A 17,085-nucleotide genomic window follows, 5' to 3' on the forward strand; every position below is an offset into this window, starting at 1 on the left:
TTATTATGCTTAGCAACTGTATTTATTCAGTCACAGCATTCTTGCCATAGGCCCTCATACATGTTATCGGTTCATTATGGCTGCTGCTTAAACTCACACGTAAGTCAACTAGCCTGCAACACAAATCAAACAGCCTACCTTTCTGTCATGCCAATGTAAACTTCCTACTTTTCAAGCAAACACACCTAGCAATCTCTTCCTCTCTTGCATCATTGTTTTATTTGAACAACATGGCGTCATGATTCGCTTAAGTGGGCCATTGCAGGATGATCCAGTATTTAGCCTGAGTTGTAGGTTTCATATTTTTTCCAAGTAAGGTTTTGCTTTGTGTAAGTCATTGTATTGTAGATTTGGTTTTATAAAATCACAGTGTTGTACATAATCTCAAATAATAATAAGCCTACATGAATCCCACTATAATATGTCACATTTTCTCCATTAGGTTAATCTGGAAAAAAATTGCTTGTTAGGCTTTATCCATCATCATCATCATCAGTGTCAAAGATTACAGCTTTTAAAAAGGTCACCAAAAGGTAGAGTAGAGTCAGTCAGTTTAGCAGGTTATACTAGGTACGTTAAGATGTGGTGCATAGTAGTATACTAATATGGAATGTAGTGGGAGGAATTCTAAAATAAATTAGTTTTAACAGAACAATTATCAATAAGTAAATGGCATACATTTATTTTAACTAACAACAATAATTGTTTGCTTTGTATTTAATCCCAGGAAATGGACCAGAGCTCTTCTGACTCTACAGTGATCCTTGAACTAAGTTCCGTCCCTGAAAGGAGGACATAAGTGTTCCTGAACTCAAGAGAGCAGAAAGTGTATTTGTAAGTTCACATACAATCCAATGCACAACTTGGTCTGACAATAACAGTAGTGGGGAAATTGTATGGTTTAACCTGTTAAGTCCGGCGGACCTGGTACGGTTCCACAGCACTAAGTGTAATTGCGCTTATGTATAAATTTGTGCTTGTTTAAAACTCTAGCTTAATCACAGCCAAAACATCTTAAACTCTAGACCAATACTTTTCTTAGCCATTTTTCAGAAAATATACAAATTTGGCTCACTACCACTGATGGGTTGGCCTATCTCCTCCAGGGTACTTAAATTTGGTATTTAATGATATGGCATTTTTCTGTAATCAATAGTATTAAAGGAGAACTCCTGGCAATTTTTACAATAATCTTGCTATACCTACTGTATGTAAGTACAATCGATAGCAAAAAAATGAGCCGATTCGGTTGCTAGTAGCACGGAGCTAATACAGCTAACACCCAGAGCTCTCTCACTCAGCTAAACGGCAGTTTGGGGGCATAAGATAAAGAGGGCCTTTGTGCCTCTTAACAGACACAAAATGCAATTAAAACATCTGTACAACATGAACAGGGCCCTTACATGACAACAAGATGCATTTAGCAACTTAGCCATTGTTTAAATTCACCTACCCTGTTAGCTGCTAGCTGCCGTCTGGGATGAGTGAGTGTGTTCAGCCAGGCTCCGGTAATAATCATCACGCAGCAGTTCTGTGTGTATTTGTAGCATATATATCCATTTTTGTGTGCGTTGGTGAGTTGGAGTCTTGCCAGTGTTGATTGTTGTGGTTTCCTTAGCCGGGCTAGCAGGCCCGGCCGGCGTCCTACTTCTGCTTCCTGCCCCCGCTCCTGGCCCGCGGGCCGACAACAATCCAACGAACCGCTGGTCTGGTGGATGTCCTCCAGAAGACCATTTAAGCCTGCTCGCCAAAATATTTTATTTCCCACCTCAAAAATGTAGTAGTAGTACTGTAAATGTACTGTAGTGACTATGACCATATTAGTGACTATGTAACTACATGGAAACGGACCAAATTATGTTTGCCTTGTACAGTAAAATAGTGTTACAGCGCGACTGAAGTCCCGTTTGAATTAAGTTGTAGCAGGAAAAGGTAAACAGTGTAGCGGGTTGGAGGAGCCGTCGAGTGTGTGAAGAGTGAGAAGAGCGGGGCGTTCACAAAGGAAAAGGCTTGGAGTAATGTAACTATGGAGCTAGAGCTAGCCTTCAGTAACGCTATTACTGTACAAGAAACAGGCATCATTGGGCCCGTTTCCATGTAGTAACATAGTCACTAATATGGTCATTAACCACTACAGTGCTCAATTACCTATTTTTGAGGGGAAATAAAATATAAATTTTATCAACAAAGGCTTGAATGGTCTTCTGGAAGACCTCCCACCAGACCGCGGCTCACTGAATTGTTGTCGTACGGTAAGCCAGGAGGGCGGGCAGGAAGGAAGCTGGAGCCGGCCGGGCCTTCTAGCCCGGCTAAAAACCCACAACAATCAGCACAGACCAAGACTGCTTTACTCACCAACGCTTAGATGGATCACACAAAAATGGATATAAATGCTACAAATACACAAGGAACTGCTTTGTGATGATTATTACAGAAGCGGGGCTGAACCCAAATGCATCTAGTTGTCATGTAAGGGCCCTGTTCATGTTGTACAGACATTTTAATTGCATTTTTGTGTCTGTTAAGAGGCACAAAGGCACTCTTTATCTTATGCCACCAAAACTGCTGTTTTAGCTGAGTGGGAGCTCTGGGCATTAGCTGCAGCAGCTCCGTGTAGCTAACACCGATTTGACTCATTTTTATTTTTCGTCAGTACTCACATAGGTATAGCAATCAAGATTAACGTAAAAGTTGGTTTTGGACAATGATTTACAAAGACAAAGGTAATTGTGAATTTGCATGTGAGGCTTAACTAAAAGGGATCTGGTCAGCTATGTACAAATGTCTCATGTTATTTAAGTAGTCCTATGTGATATAAAGCTGATTTTGTAGTAAGTAAATGAAACCGGTACTTACTTGCAGCCAGATCAAGGCTAAAAAAGGAAGTGCAATACCAACCAGGTGGTTGGTAGAGCATTGCTTGGGTTTTGCTAAGTAGTTGTTAGGGACTTATGGGGCTGAAAAATTAATCAAAAATATTATCAAAATCACAATATGGCCAAGTGCAATATGTATTTGGAGAAAAAAGGGATACTCGCCCCCCCAATTTTTTTTTAGATTAAGGAAAAAAACCCCAACAAAATATTACATCATCTGAATTTTTACTTTTTAAGTAAAAATGTATATTGTGACAAAAAGAAAAGCTTTTATTTTTTTTCTCTCCATATAGAGACCGGCGTATTTAAGTCCCGCCCCACCAGGGGACAACAGAAACATGAGTAATCAGCAGGAAGAATGGGAAGACCGGAATCCTGACACTAAACTAAAGTTATGTCCAACATTACCTGTGTTAGGTTACCTTACAGACTGTAGATAGTCTAAAACTGACATTTGGATATTTGACTTGTTAATAAAATGCTTGCTGCAAACGTAACATTGGGCATATTGTTAGCTTAGTGTCAGAATCCACAGTCTAACCATTCTCTCTGCTGATTCCTCACGTCTATATCCACTTTTGTCATCATAAAGCTCAGTTTTCGGTTCCACAACTTATGAAAACTTAGGTTCTGGGTTCTATACATTGTTGGTATGTAATTCACCACCACGGCAGCTTTTAGGAATGTTTCGGTTTGCCAGCAGACAAAATTGAAGATGAGGCACCTTCATCCAATACAAGTTGATGGAGAGCAGAAAAGATGTTTTCCTCTCTGGTGGGAGTATGGCACGATGTGCTGTGTCTCTATTGTGCAGCCCTAGGTGGTTATGAGGTAACATCTAGCAACCATCTAGTTGCCATCTAGTCCCCCTTGTAACAACCACACTTTTACAGTTTTTTCAGTCTAAATGACTTATTATTATTATTATTATTTATTAGCCAGCCAATAGAAACCACCCTAGTTACTACTGTCCAGACACCCATCATTTTAGATTTTTAATCTTTAAACTCTGCAAGCAATTTTATATTGATTGGCGTTACTTCTTTGTCTAAGGTTCATCAACAATGGCGAGAAAGAAGTGGAGCACCGAGGAGGTCCAGGCTGTGGAGAGCATCTCATGGACAACATCAACTCTGGCAGGGTTCCTGGTAAAGCCCAGTGTGAAGCATCTATCAAGGGATCCTCAGAGGTGCTTAGGGGAAAGGAGCTGGCAGGCAGTTAAGTTCTATGTGAAGAACCCGCATTGATACTTGCGTCTAGAAATAACCAATGGAAATCTAAATTGTAATCACTGAACATAATTCTTTTTGCCACCTAAGTACTTCTACAATCCCACAACTAGGTACAGCGCTTACTTGAATTCAGCTCATATCTGAGCATGCAAACGACATTTTATTAAGATTGTTAAAGCTCTTTTGTTTTCAAATTTAATATGTCAACATGCTCTGACTATTATTTCATTGAGTGATGTCATTTACATTTTTATCCTAAAGAACATTGTGGTAGTCGGTCATGGGTGGTTGGAGAAATGGAGGTAGAGAGAGACACAGGTTGTAGAGAGAGTGAAAGGTTTGTAGAGAGACAGGTTTGCAGGGAGAGGGACAGGTTGTAGGAAATGGAGAGAGACAGGTATGTAGGTAGAGAGACAGGTATGTAGAGAGAGACAGGTATGTAAAAGGAGAGAGACAGGTATGTATTAGAGAGTGAGACAGGTATGTATATTAGAGGCACTATGTAGGGAGAGATAGATGGGTGAGTAGAAAGGAAAGTGTTCCTGAACATTTTTAAAAGAAAATAAGAAACAGAGGTAAAGAAGAGAAACACGTACAGGGAGAGAGACAGGTTTGTAGAGAAATAAGAGGTCAGCAGAGACAGACAGGTTTGTAGGAAGTAAGACAATAAGGTGAAGGAGAAGGAATGATCATAGCAAAGAGCCAGGACAAATTAATTTGTATATGGATGAGTTGTGATAATAAAGTTAATCTGCAATGTAAACACCACTTGCTTCTGTGGTATTTTCCGAATGAACCAGAATATATAAAAGTACTACAAGTCAAAGTGGTTGGTTGAACAATACCGACAGGAAACAAAGAAAAATTAACAAAACAAGTTACAAGGTGCAGGCAACTGCTGTCACTCACCTGTCCCTCAGTTTATGGAAGCAACACAGACTGCTGCCTGCTCACAGCTCTTAGTGTCTCTCTCTGGTAGGACTGGTAATATTATTTAATCTGACAGAGCTATAGAAAACATTTTGGTTCTTATATATATTCATTGGAAATATAGTTTCCAAATGTTTATATATTTGACATGTTAAGTGAGGAAGTTTGGCTCTGTTTTAGGCTCACTAAGGGTGCAATCAGTGGACAGCCTTTGCTCTACAGGGAGCCGGGTTTTCCTTTGTCACCTGTTTTCAATGGCAAGGCTGTGCGCACTCAGTCTGTACTTGCCCGATCCGTAACCATGCTCAAATAATCTGCTATGGTGTCCTGTTGATTTAGAGCAACAAAACATGTAGTTTTTAAACAAAACTACATCATCTATTGGAAAATAGATGATGTAGTTTTGTTTAAGCTGTGGTGATAATCTAGTTGAGTTGTTGGTTATGTTCCTGATGCTTTGTTGGAAAAAGGTTTGTGAACTCGCTGGGTAGACGCGGGTGTCCATTTTTGTTCATCTCTTGGCACTTGATAATATGAGAAGGGGTCACTATGTTTAGATGTGTCCAAAATTTAATTGCTTATTTTTGGTTTTAAGTTCTGATAAACTGGCCTAATTCTGCCTCTTTGCATTATATTTAGTTTTCCTCTTGACATGTAGGAGAAGCTTACAGAACTCTGCATGCAAGGTGTCAATAGTGTGTTATCTTATTGATTCAATTCTTGTTTTGTAAGTGGACCGGGACCCCCCCCCCTCGCTGGTATGGAGTGCACTTGGTTCAAACACACAACTCAAATGAGTTTTAGCCAAATTCTAATTGGCATTTTGTTTTTACATTTTTGTACAGCATACAAAGTCCTGCGTTCATTAAAAAGTCATTAAAATGCCCTTTACATTACTTTCAGTAGCTTTGTAGAACAATCTTGTGTCAAATATACACTAAAGCTTTTTGAAAGTAAATAAAAAAGCATGTATATTCTTTTATATGTTTATCAATGAGGGTATATAGGGTATAAATATGATCAGCGGTTTTATTGTGATGTCAGTAGTCTGGTGTTTGAGTGGAGGATAGGGCATAACAGGTCTGTTTGCGGAGCAGAGCTACTCTCTTTAAACCAGCTTGTCCACCCTTGCAGAATCAGAAAACAGTTAATTAAAAAAACCATTAAATGGCCAAAACAAACTTAAGACAGGCAAGAGGAGCATCAAAACATAAAAAACAAAAACCATGGAAGCGCCACCTGGTGGCTACTTTAATTATTTCACCTGTACTATACAACAACAAGTGATAAAAGTAAATATGTGGTCTTTATAGCTGAAAAAAAATTATATAATAGAAGGAGGAGTATTTCAATGGAATGGGGGTATAAATATTGTAAATATTAAAAGAATTTGCCATGTGTCCCCATAGAGTTGGTGAATGTCAGGTTTGACCTTTATTTGTGAAATCCTAACATTTTAAGTGATTTTCAGGATCCCAGAATCAAAAAGGAATTTTTGAGTTGAAACCATGTCTCTAGCTCATTTAGAAGTTGGTAGTTTAGAAAGGGTCCCCATGTACATTCGCTATGTCATGAGTCCCCACCGGATAACAAAAACGGTATGTGTGTGTGTGTGTGTGTGTGTGTGTGTGTGTGTGTGTGTGTGTGTGTGTGTGTGTGTGTGTGTGTGTGTGTTTGGTGGTTGGATGGATGGTAGGACTCCTTTTTCACGTTATAAGAGATTTGCTGCATTGTCATGGCAACCTTGCACACACTGAGCCAGGCGCGGGGTCTCATCTGGCCTGACCACATTGGTTCTCTGAGCTAAAGCTGCAAACTGCTCACTCAGTGGAAATATAAGCATCCCAGCCAGAATGATTTTCCTGCAGTCCCATTACCACACCCACAGCACATATATGTTTCTAAAATACGTTTTGCAATATTTGATATGATTAACTCTTACTTAACTCTTAAACTCTTGCTCTGTTCTTCCCTGCTCATTCAAGTACTGAACTGACTCAAAGTTAAGGAGGATGACGTGTCGCCTCTAGTATCATCTAACATGGCACTGTCTCTCCCAACAGGGGAAGTGTGGGGAGACGAGCACGTTACTCCCTCTGCCGGTGAGTTGAAGCATCTGCCTGCTCTAATTGAGCTCTGTGCTCTGGGGTTGCATGCATGGCCTGTAACACTCGTGTAATGTCTTTGTTAAACCCACAGGTGTCAGTGAGTGAGCATTCATCACCTCCAGCAGCAGACAACGTATTTGTGAATTAAAGTAATTGTAGGTTTTTTCTATAGATGCTGCTGCAATCCAGTTTTAGCATTTAACATATTTTTACTGCTCTTAGTATACATTCTCAGTGGTTTATAAAGCAAAGAACAGTTTACTTTCTAGTGTCTTCTGCACTAAAAAACACATTTTAAAAACACATATATCGGGCAAGATTTGTGAGAACAGTATAGCAATCCACTCCTCAGCTCTTGGCTGAAATGTGGCTTTATTGTGCCTATGTGTCTTTTCATGGCAGTCCCACCCTCTGTGAGCTACAGGAAATAGTGGTTAGGCCAGCTGTCCCCTCACTCCCAGCCTCTTTGCAGATCAGCTTTCTCCCAGCATTCTCCTTCTCTGTGCTCCCGCTCGTCACAGCTGCTGCACCCTCGCCAGCTCTCGGGGGAACAGCTGAACTGAACTGTCCTCCCACTGGCTCCATCATCGCTCCAGCCTTGGGTTGTCTGGGGAGTGTCGCTCCATCTCCCTCCGCTTTCTTTCTCTTTCTGTGTTTATGTGCACGCAAATGTGTGGGTGTGGGTGTGCAGGTGACCGGCGTGCAAGAACAGCTGAATCACAGACAAGGCAGGATTTCTGGACTGCCCTAGAACAGATGGTTGGTGAACTTGATCGGGAATTAAAACGCCAGAGATAGAGAATCGTCAGTCGCAGATGGATGGGATTGTGGGATAGTCTCTTGAGGTTTGGTGGCGTGAGCTCTCCTCGGTTATCCGTTTTTCCTCCCCTCTCCCTTTGCCACAGAAGGAGATGGTGTCTCTCCTCACTTCTTATGTATACTGTATATATATATATATATATATATATATATATACTGTATATATAGATATATATATATACTGTGTGTATATATATATATATATATATACACACACAGTATATATATATATATATATATATATATATATATATATATATATATATATATATATATATATATAGATAGATACCATAATTTTACAGGCCCAAACACATCTCTGGGCAACCCAGACTGATGTGGCAATGACCATCCATGCCTTAGGAGGTCCGGGCCGTATAACAGCCTGAGCCTACCTTTACAAGATTCATTATTCTGTTGAATGTCTTGTTTGTAGGTAGAGTGATTTGTTTCTGGAAACGGGAAAGAGGCTGGTTTGGTGCTGCAGATGTATTAGTGGCTGTTGCTAGTCCTGCTGCAGGTTTTCTCCAGTTGATTTAGAGCGGTAAGGATTCGGCCTGAGAGGAGAAGAGGTGAGATTGTTGATTAAGACAGCCTTAGATCAGGAAGGAAGATTAACGAGGCTGCTTGATTTCCAAGGCGTCCTTATAATTTTTACTCCACACATCCTTTACTTCTTAATCAGTGGTCATAGTTCTATGTGTTTCATTGTGGCGCAGTGTAGTCATTGGAGAGCTGTAATTTGGTGAATCATTTTTCCAATGATTTAATCAAACATGACAGTAATTCCACTGTATGTGAATTAGCTGTCAACACTGATCGCGCTCTTCTGTCCTCTTTTGTCACCCTTCCCTTTGCAGCCTGAGTCGAAGTCAGCCAGTGCGACTGAGGAGAAGTCAGTTCCCCAGTCCTCCATCTGCTCCAGGCCTCCCATGAGAGCTAGCCCTGTCAATGTGAGACCATCTTCTGCAAATGCAGCACCAGGCTCTGTCAACACGAGACCTGGCCTGGCAAATCTGAGGCTGGCCACCGATGCACAATCCCCTTCCCCCAGCAGCGCTGTCAAAATAGACTCTGGAACAACCAAAGGTGGCCTGCACTCACAGGAACCTCACAAGCCCCAGGAATCACAGGGTGGGAAAGGTGAGTGAACATAGCATCACACTTACATGACGGTTCCATTCCCCACAGTCTTTCACTTGCTGACTAACCAAGAGATATACACAAACATCACCATCATGATGACATAATGGATACACAGCACGCATGGTATTCCTGAAATTTGGATATCCGTTGAATCTTACTCTATAACTTCTGTTATGTTTTTTAGTCAGATGTTATATTACGGAGAAAGACTGAACACAGATGTGGGTTAGAAATTGAGGCTACATTATTGCAACTAGCTTACATGGCAATCACCACAAAAGAACCCCTTTCCACTGCTTCTTCTCTGTGAGCAATAATGGCTGCAGAGAGCTGAACAGAACCAGTCTGAACAAAGTTCATACTAGACAGGTTTCTCAGTGCTGCAGCACGAAAAAAGGATTTATTTTTCCAAACCTAAAGAGCACGCCAAATAGTGCCTCAGCCTGCTGGAATCTTTATGGACTGGCAGAGTCAAAAGAGGCCAGCCTAGAGGGGGAAAAAAGCTTCTATGACTGGGATTTGTGTTGTGGTACCACATCGCCAACACACACCTGCTCGTTTGGCTTCCCTTTTGTCAAGGGCGCATGTTAGCAGCGGAATCGTCAATAAGCACTAGCTTTGTTGAGGTGCATTGTTCATATAACCAGAAAAATGATGGTGCTAGAGGACAGACTGATATTATATGAGACCCTACATTCACTTTTTATCAGTATGTGAAAAGTATGTGAAAAGAAGGTCATATGTTGTGGATTGCACACATTGTTTAAGCCACGAGAGACACACAAGAGTTTAAGAGTTTACACAATGTTGTTTGTGCTATTTGGCAGCCTTTGTCGTCATTAAACCAGTAACAACTGGAACTTTGTAATGCACGAAAGCATTTTACACAAACCAGTGGGATACTGTATCTGTCTTTTTGGGTCTGATGTATGGTCTATGGTATTGCAAATCTCTGCCTTTGTCCATGCAGATGCTCATTGTGTAGATAGGAAGGATCTTTTTCTTCATATCTTAGGCCTCGATATGAATAATATCATTTATAGTTATATAATGATAACAATAATAATTTAATTTAAAATAATATAATTGTCATTGCGTCTTACAGTATGTTGCACAGATTACTTCTTGTTTGAATTATCATTGTGATTCCCAAGCTTTCTGTCTGAACACAGCACCCAATTTCATGAATTGACCACTCATTCACCATACAGTGACCCAGTTATTTAGAAAACATTAGTAATGAAAGAGTGAAATTAGCACCATCTAGTGGAAAACAATGATACTTTGAAAAAAAGTCCAGTTGGATAGAAAATCTGATCTCCATAAGGTCCCTCTGCTGGAAAAATGTACATCCTACAGCACATTCACACTGCAACTGTTCCTCTGGGAAGACATTGAGTGGTTTCAGATAACGAATCAACAGAGAAGCTTAAGTGCAACGGAGAGACTTCTTCAGTATTTGAATGTTTTGTGGGAGAGTAAAATGTCAAAACTATCATATTCTCTTATGTGGCTGATAAATAATAATACAAAACAGTATACACACACACAGAAAGACAGAATGAAACATACATAGCAACCCTGGTCCATCTGCAGGAGCCCTTTTTGTTATTCCCTTGAACACTGATTGTGCATGGTTTGCTGGGTCAATGCCATGCTTAACTAGTCTGGTTTGAAATGAATGCAGAATTAGATACATCTTTAAAATCTTTAACAGACACAACAGTGTCTGTTAAATCTTATGTCTACGGCAAGGAAATGATCAACCCTAAAAAACGTTGACTTTCTCCCTCTCTTTGGTGTCTGGTTCCTTTTTGAACATTCCTGGAAGTTTATTGTGGGGGAAAAAAAAAAAATTTTTAGCAAGTATTTGGGACTAGACTGGACTGAACATTGAATATCATAATTAAATAGTAGGGAATTTCTGCTCTTAATACCGTCATGTAAGACATCTGTATGTGGATGCATGTGCAGTGAGCTCAGTACTTTCAGGGTGATTTATCAATTGTACCAAGAACAGTTTTATAGAACACACATGACTAAAACCTAGTTATAAAGAAGAAACTAAAGATACAATTCCAATAAATCATGGTTGCGTGCGTGCGTGCGTGCGTGCGTCGCGTCGTGCGTCGCGTGTTGTGTGTGTTGTCTTGTAGCGGCGTGCCTGCACCCACATTGGTGGCTGGATATGAGACCAGTGAGCAATGCCAGGGCAGCAAATAATAGACAAATGTAGGCAAAAGGGAAAAAAGGGATAGGAACAGCTGGTTTGGTGGGAGTTAGAGGTGGGCTGAACACAGTGCAGAATAAATGTGTCTTGACTGTGGACAAAAATCCTGACAGAGTGTCTGTCCTTGACAATGGCAGGAAGCTTATTCCAAAGGGGAGGGAGGAGGCCGATTGGATAAGGCTCATGCCTCAGCTGTTTTCTTTTGAATGTGGGTAATGACAGGGATTCCTGCATCCTGTGAGCAGAGACTGTGGCCCACAACAACCTTGTAGAAGATGAACTTAATAATCTGCTTTAAGTGACACTCATTGTAGTTGCATGTACCCACTGGAGCTGGACTAAACATGTTCTGACCTACAGAGTATAACACTTGAGAAGTTCAAGAAGTTGATTGAATGCCATGAGAAAACTAATAATGCTTTGCTTAAACCAGATAGGACATCATAAAACATAGTACCACATTGAAAGTAACGATGATAACGATGTAGCTGTCAAATGTCAGGAAAGAGTTAGAGGGATTTTGGAGGTTATGGGATAGAATAAGGTTTTAATTCTATTTGAAGTAATCAACTTTATTGTTGTCTAAAATACAGCATTCGAGATTTCTTAACTTTATAAGTTACTATGTTTACTTCAGTCTAAGATGCTTTGATTACAGTCAGGTAAAAATCTGATTCAAAAAAATAAATGGTATAAGAAATCATTGTGGAAAAAATAATTTGAACAATGGCATTTTAAGCAGAAATAGTGTTAATTTACTTAATGCAAATGAATTGCTAATAATGACTAATCCCTCTTTCGCCATTTTTATCTTCAGTGTCTATTACCTGAAGCATCCTCTGTGCTGTCAGTGTCACAAGAGGACCTAATTTTCTGCAAAGTGCAATGATCTGTGTCCTCCCTCAGCAGGAAACATAACTGTTTGGGGCAGAGGGCGTACAAAATCTGGCTGAAAATCAGTATAAACCAATCTACTCCTTCTAAAAAAAACTGGGTATTTTTCCTTTTAAAATCTGTAAAAACTGAAACTGATGAGGCTAACCAATAACTTGATGCTATGTTAAAGGTACGTGTCATCTGCATAAAAACTAAAGAGGAGGGACATATTATAAGGTATTTTAGGTTTAGGGAGCGAGCGTGTAAAGTGTGTTAACGTGTCATATGATTTTCACATAATGTGCGTGAGCATGAAAGTGCATAAATTTCCAGCAGCTGGCGATGTGTGTTCATATGTGTATGCATGTGTTTATAAACCCTTCTCTGTCTGTCGGTCGGCTTTCCTCTCCTCTGTCTTCACCTTCGGAGGGAAGGACACACATTCCTGCGCTGCTTCCCGACTCTAGCCCTGGGGCGGGCTCAGCCAAGAGCTGATAAGTGACAGGGGCCCCAGCCCCGCCTACAGGAGGGCAACCCCCTGCTTGCTACACACACACACACACACACACACACACACACACACACACACACACACACACACACACACACACACACACACCCCTCCTCTCCTCCCTGCCCTTCAGTCCACAGACATGCTGCTCGGGAATTCTGCCCTCTGCCCCACTTCTGCCCCCCACCTCCTCACCCGAGCCCCCGCCCCCCTCCTCTCTTTCTGCCAGAGACGTGGAGGTCTTTAAAGAGATAGATTGGTCTTTAATTTTTGTGCTAGCCTGGTCAGTGACACTGCTTCCCGCCCCCTCCTCTTTGTCCTCCCTGTACATTTACGAGCTGGACTGAGATGTAAGGAGTGGCGTTCCAATGCCCAAATGGGAGATTAATCACTGTTGACGAGTGATTTAATGCGTTTGTGTGTTTTTGCAGGTAGCTTTAATGACTGTTTCTGCTGACAGGGCGAAGAGTGCAGCTGCTGGGCAGTTTCAGGCAGAAAGGCATGGGGTTTCAGCATTTTTTGGGTGTGTTTAGACAGGTTAGTCAGGTTACCTGTGGGAGGGTATTAGGGTTTTGCTTCAATATAAATAATATATACAAAAATACATACATACAATATATATGTATATTTGTATTAGGCCTAGCTATTTCAGTCCATGCACATAACACAAATTCTTCCTCTCCTTCTCTTTCTATCTCTCTGTCTCTCTATTAAGCATTCAGCTCAGACCTGCACCAAGGCTCTGAGCTTAAAAAACTCTCTGGCCATGAGTGTGTATGTGCCTGTGTCTGTGTTTGTGCGTATCTCTGAGTTTAACTGCATGTGTGCTCGGTGCGTGCCTGAATGTGTGTCAGCCTCAATTGCTGGAGCCTATCCAGGGTTTCCGTGGTGACCACACAACACAACGAGACAATCAGAGGCAAGCCCACGCAGTGCGGCGAGAGGACATTAACACAGGAACTGCGGGTCAGGGGGCAGAGGAAGGCAGGGCAAGGCAGGGGGAGAGGAAGATGAAGAGAAAGGTGGAGGGAGGTGTTAGAGCCACAGGGAGAGAGAGTGAGAGCGAGGAGAGTAAACAAAAATAAACAATAATACAAGCTTAAAGGCAACTTTAGGTACCCACTCTCATGCCTGCGAGAAATCAGGAGCTTTAAGGTTTCCTGGCCCTGGGAGTGCCTGTGTGGTTTTGGCTGTACCCTACCTCTGTGCCCATGTGTGTGATTATGTTCTTTGCCGTGTTGTTAGTCCGAGATGGCTACATACATGCGTGATCATGAGCAGGATGGCAGTGCGAAGATGCACGTTTGTGTTATGTGTGTGTGAGCGTTCACGGACCTGAGTGTAACATAAGAATGTATGTGTGTCTTTTGAAATTCAACTGTTAGAAACTGTGTGTACGCTTGTGCATGTTTTCACTTCATTTTGTGTGTGTGTGTTGTGTGTGTGTGTGTCTGTGTGTGAGAGAGAGAGAGCTTGTGTGCGTTTGTAGCCGTGCACACGGGCGCTCTCACATATCTCTGTCCCCGGGGGATGACGCGCTAAAATATGTGGCTCCTCAAGCCTTCTGGTGTCTGAGCAGCGTCTGTCTGCTCTCCATTGCCGTCCTGTGGCCCTCCCTCCCCTCCATTACTCCTGTTCCCTCCATTCCTCCCTCAATTACACCTCTCTTCCAAACACAGTACCTCAGCAAGGCTGCATGCACGCACACACACACACACACACACACACACACTTGCACGAACACACACACACGCACGAACGCATGCACACACCAACTACACCCAGCTGTGTCCCTACTATACTTCCACTGAGGATGACCTCTGCTCAACCAGAGTGGGATAAAGGGAGGCGAATGAAAAGGAGAAAAAAGCAGGTAGAAAATAGTGAGGAAAAATGTAGGCGCAGTATTTGGAGAGAGGAAATTATCGGCTGGTGTGTGAAGACTGGATTGCTGCTTTTGTAACTCTCATTGTTTATGGTTTTAAACTGATTTTCACCTGGATTTTATGTTCTCATGATCCCAAAAGGTGTTGTGTTTCCAGCTGCAACAAGACACGAACCGCTGTAGTTTACAGTAAACAAGGTCCTCTTGAGACAGGCACAGCCCAGAAAATCATCCTATAATACACAACGAGGAGAAAAACTAAGAGAAAATTCATATTAAGCAATGGTTATGTACTAAAAAAGGAAGTTAAAAAGAAGAGTTTATTTCATGACCGTGCAGTGTATGGCAGATGCAGAGAGTAGCACTTAAAACAAGGAAACTGCAAATGCACTGACAAATAAAAGTACGCAAAAAGGTTTAAATACATTTTGGTAAAGATTCTGCAGATGGTATTTTTGAATTTTGAGTTTTTAAATGATTAATTTTGAGCCAATTTTGAAATATTCGAAATATACACTCCAAATTTCAATATATATATTTTTTTACTTTTTAAAATAAATACATAAATAAAGTATCAAAATGAATCACCGCTGTGTGTATGTCAGTCAGGTTGTCACCCATATGTTAGAACTCTTAAGGAAATCTGACACTCTCTTTTCTCAGATATTGGTGCATCAGAAGCATCTCGGAGGGCTGCCTTGGTGCAGGCCGGGTCATCAGGGAGCACACCAACCTGCGCAGGGCGCGGCCGGGTAGCTCAGCTGATGAAAACCTTCAGTGCCGAAAGCACTACAACCCCCACACAGACCCCCTCTCGCAGCATCAAGCCTCCTCTCCCCACCAAGCCTAGCCACTTGCGTCTAACGACCACACCTACTGTCAGGTAATCCTCACACACTGATGCAGAGACGCCCACCAAGCTTCAAGCATCCCAGTGATTCAAATAAAGACACACTGGACAACGTCAGGCCCCTAATTTGGAGCTTCAGCCAGTGGGTTAATTCCCAAAGGTGGAAAAGAAGAACATGGTAATGTTCACAATGTTGCTGTCACTCCTAAACCCAGCAATGGAAATGCTTGAATGTAATGGTTTTATTTTATTATTGGATGCTGCAGTACTGTAAACACTCTTTGTGGGAAAGAAATTCCAAAGCAATTGAATGCAATGTATATGTATTTTTCCAGGGAATTGATGACTATCACATTTATTCACTTGGTGTTGATGCTTTGCGGCTGGGCGTGTGAACACACAATTTCTTGTCCAATTCATAAACCCTATAAACACAATATTGTTACCATTGACATTATTTGTATTACTTATGACCAGACCCAAACAGAATCTGAGGATTTTGGGTTTTTTTTTTGTTTACAGTTTTCAGCAGTGATCTAGAATGAAAATCTGTGGAATTTAGTCTGACTGTTTTTCTGCTTGTGGTGGAGATGTGTTAACATTCTGAATTTTGTTTGAATTTTTTTTGCATTGTTTCTTATGAGACAGTTTGCATGAGCGCATATGCAGATACACGAGTGACAACAGAATGGGCATGGGCAGGCATAATGAGGTGGAATAAGGCACAGTAGGGTCCTCCTTCATCTTGCTGTCTCCTCTTTGGGAATACTCTAAGGTTGTTTATTTGTCACAATGCAATGTATGTCTCCCTCTGCCACCTGGCAGGAGCTTCACTGTGACCTGTTGTGGACCAATGACAGTGCCAAATTCATCGTCTGTCACTCCCAGTGGATCAAGTTAGACAGTTGATGCCAAATAATCCAGTGTTACTCTTCTGCATTTTTTTCAGTACTATTCTAGATATGTGCGGTTGTACATTTTTACATTTTCTATAGGGGGAAATATGTTTTGTAATGGGATGTTTAACATTACTACGATGCTCACTTGTAAAATTAAACATTTTTATCTTTTTGATTTCAAGTTTGTATGGTGCAATCAAAGAAACAATAAAATTGTGTAACTTGTACACCTACTCTTAAAAGTCTTAAAAGTGCTTTTTTATTATATTTATTTCTGTCTCTTCCACAAAATCATATATTTTGTTTATGTCTTGTAGGAAATGAGAAAGATTGATGAGAATTCAACCCAAAACTCTAACATGCCATTTAGTTTGCAGCTAGTTCACTGTGAATACACGCAATTTTTTTTACTGTCAGCCTCCACAAATACAGATGCAACATGCTTTACCAGGGCCAGTGTAAAATTTGAATTTGAATTTTAGCTGTTCAGACAATTCCTGCTTAATTTCCAGCAATGCTCCCACAGCTTTGAAATGAAATTCGTTCGATGCTAAAAAGTTTGCCGATGCTAAAATTGTGTGCCATATTTTCACGTTTCTGTCTGTGATTTCCATTTCAGATCGCAGTTACCTTGGCTAATGTTTGGCAGTAGGCTAATCTGTTTAAGGGACATCTCCACTGTAACAAATCAGCTTACTGGGGTGAATAAAAGCAACACTCCAA

The 17,085-nt window shown here is 41.1% G+C and overlaps 1 protein-coding gene across 1 annotated transcript; it reads left to right on the forward strand.

The window, feature by feature from the left end:
- Positions 1-7,101: 7,101 nt before the first annotated feature.
- Positions 7,102-16,604, forward strand: LOC120544432 (SH2 domain-containing protein 4A-like; the record flags this gene model as incomplete). Its single annotated transcript, XM_039778165.1, is given in 3 exon segments — positions 7,102-7,140; positions 8,826-9,108; positions 15,277-16,604. Coding segments are annotated over 3 exon segments (546 nt in total), but the record flags the coding sequence as incomplete, so codon positions are not given.
- Positions 16,605-17,085: the final 481 nt, after the last annotated feature.

This window comes from Perca fluviatilis, chromosome 16, assembly GCF_010015445.1.
Source record: "Perca fluviatilis chromosome 16, GENO_Pfluv_1.0, whole genome shotgun sequence".
NCBI lineage: Eukaryota > Metazoa > Chordata > Actinopteri > Perciformes > Percidae > Perca > Perca fluviatilis.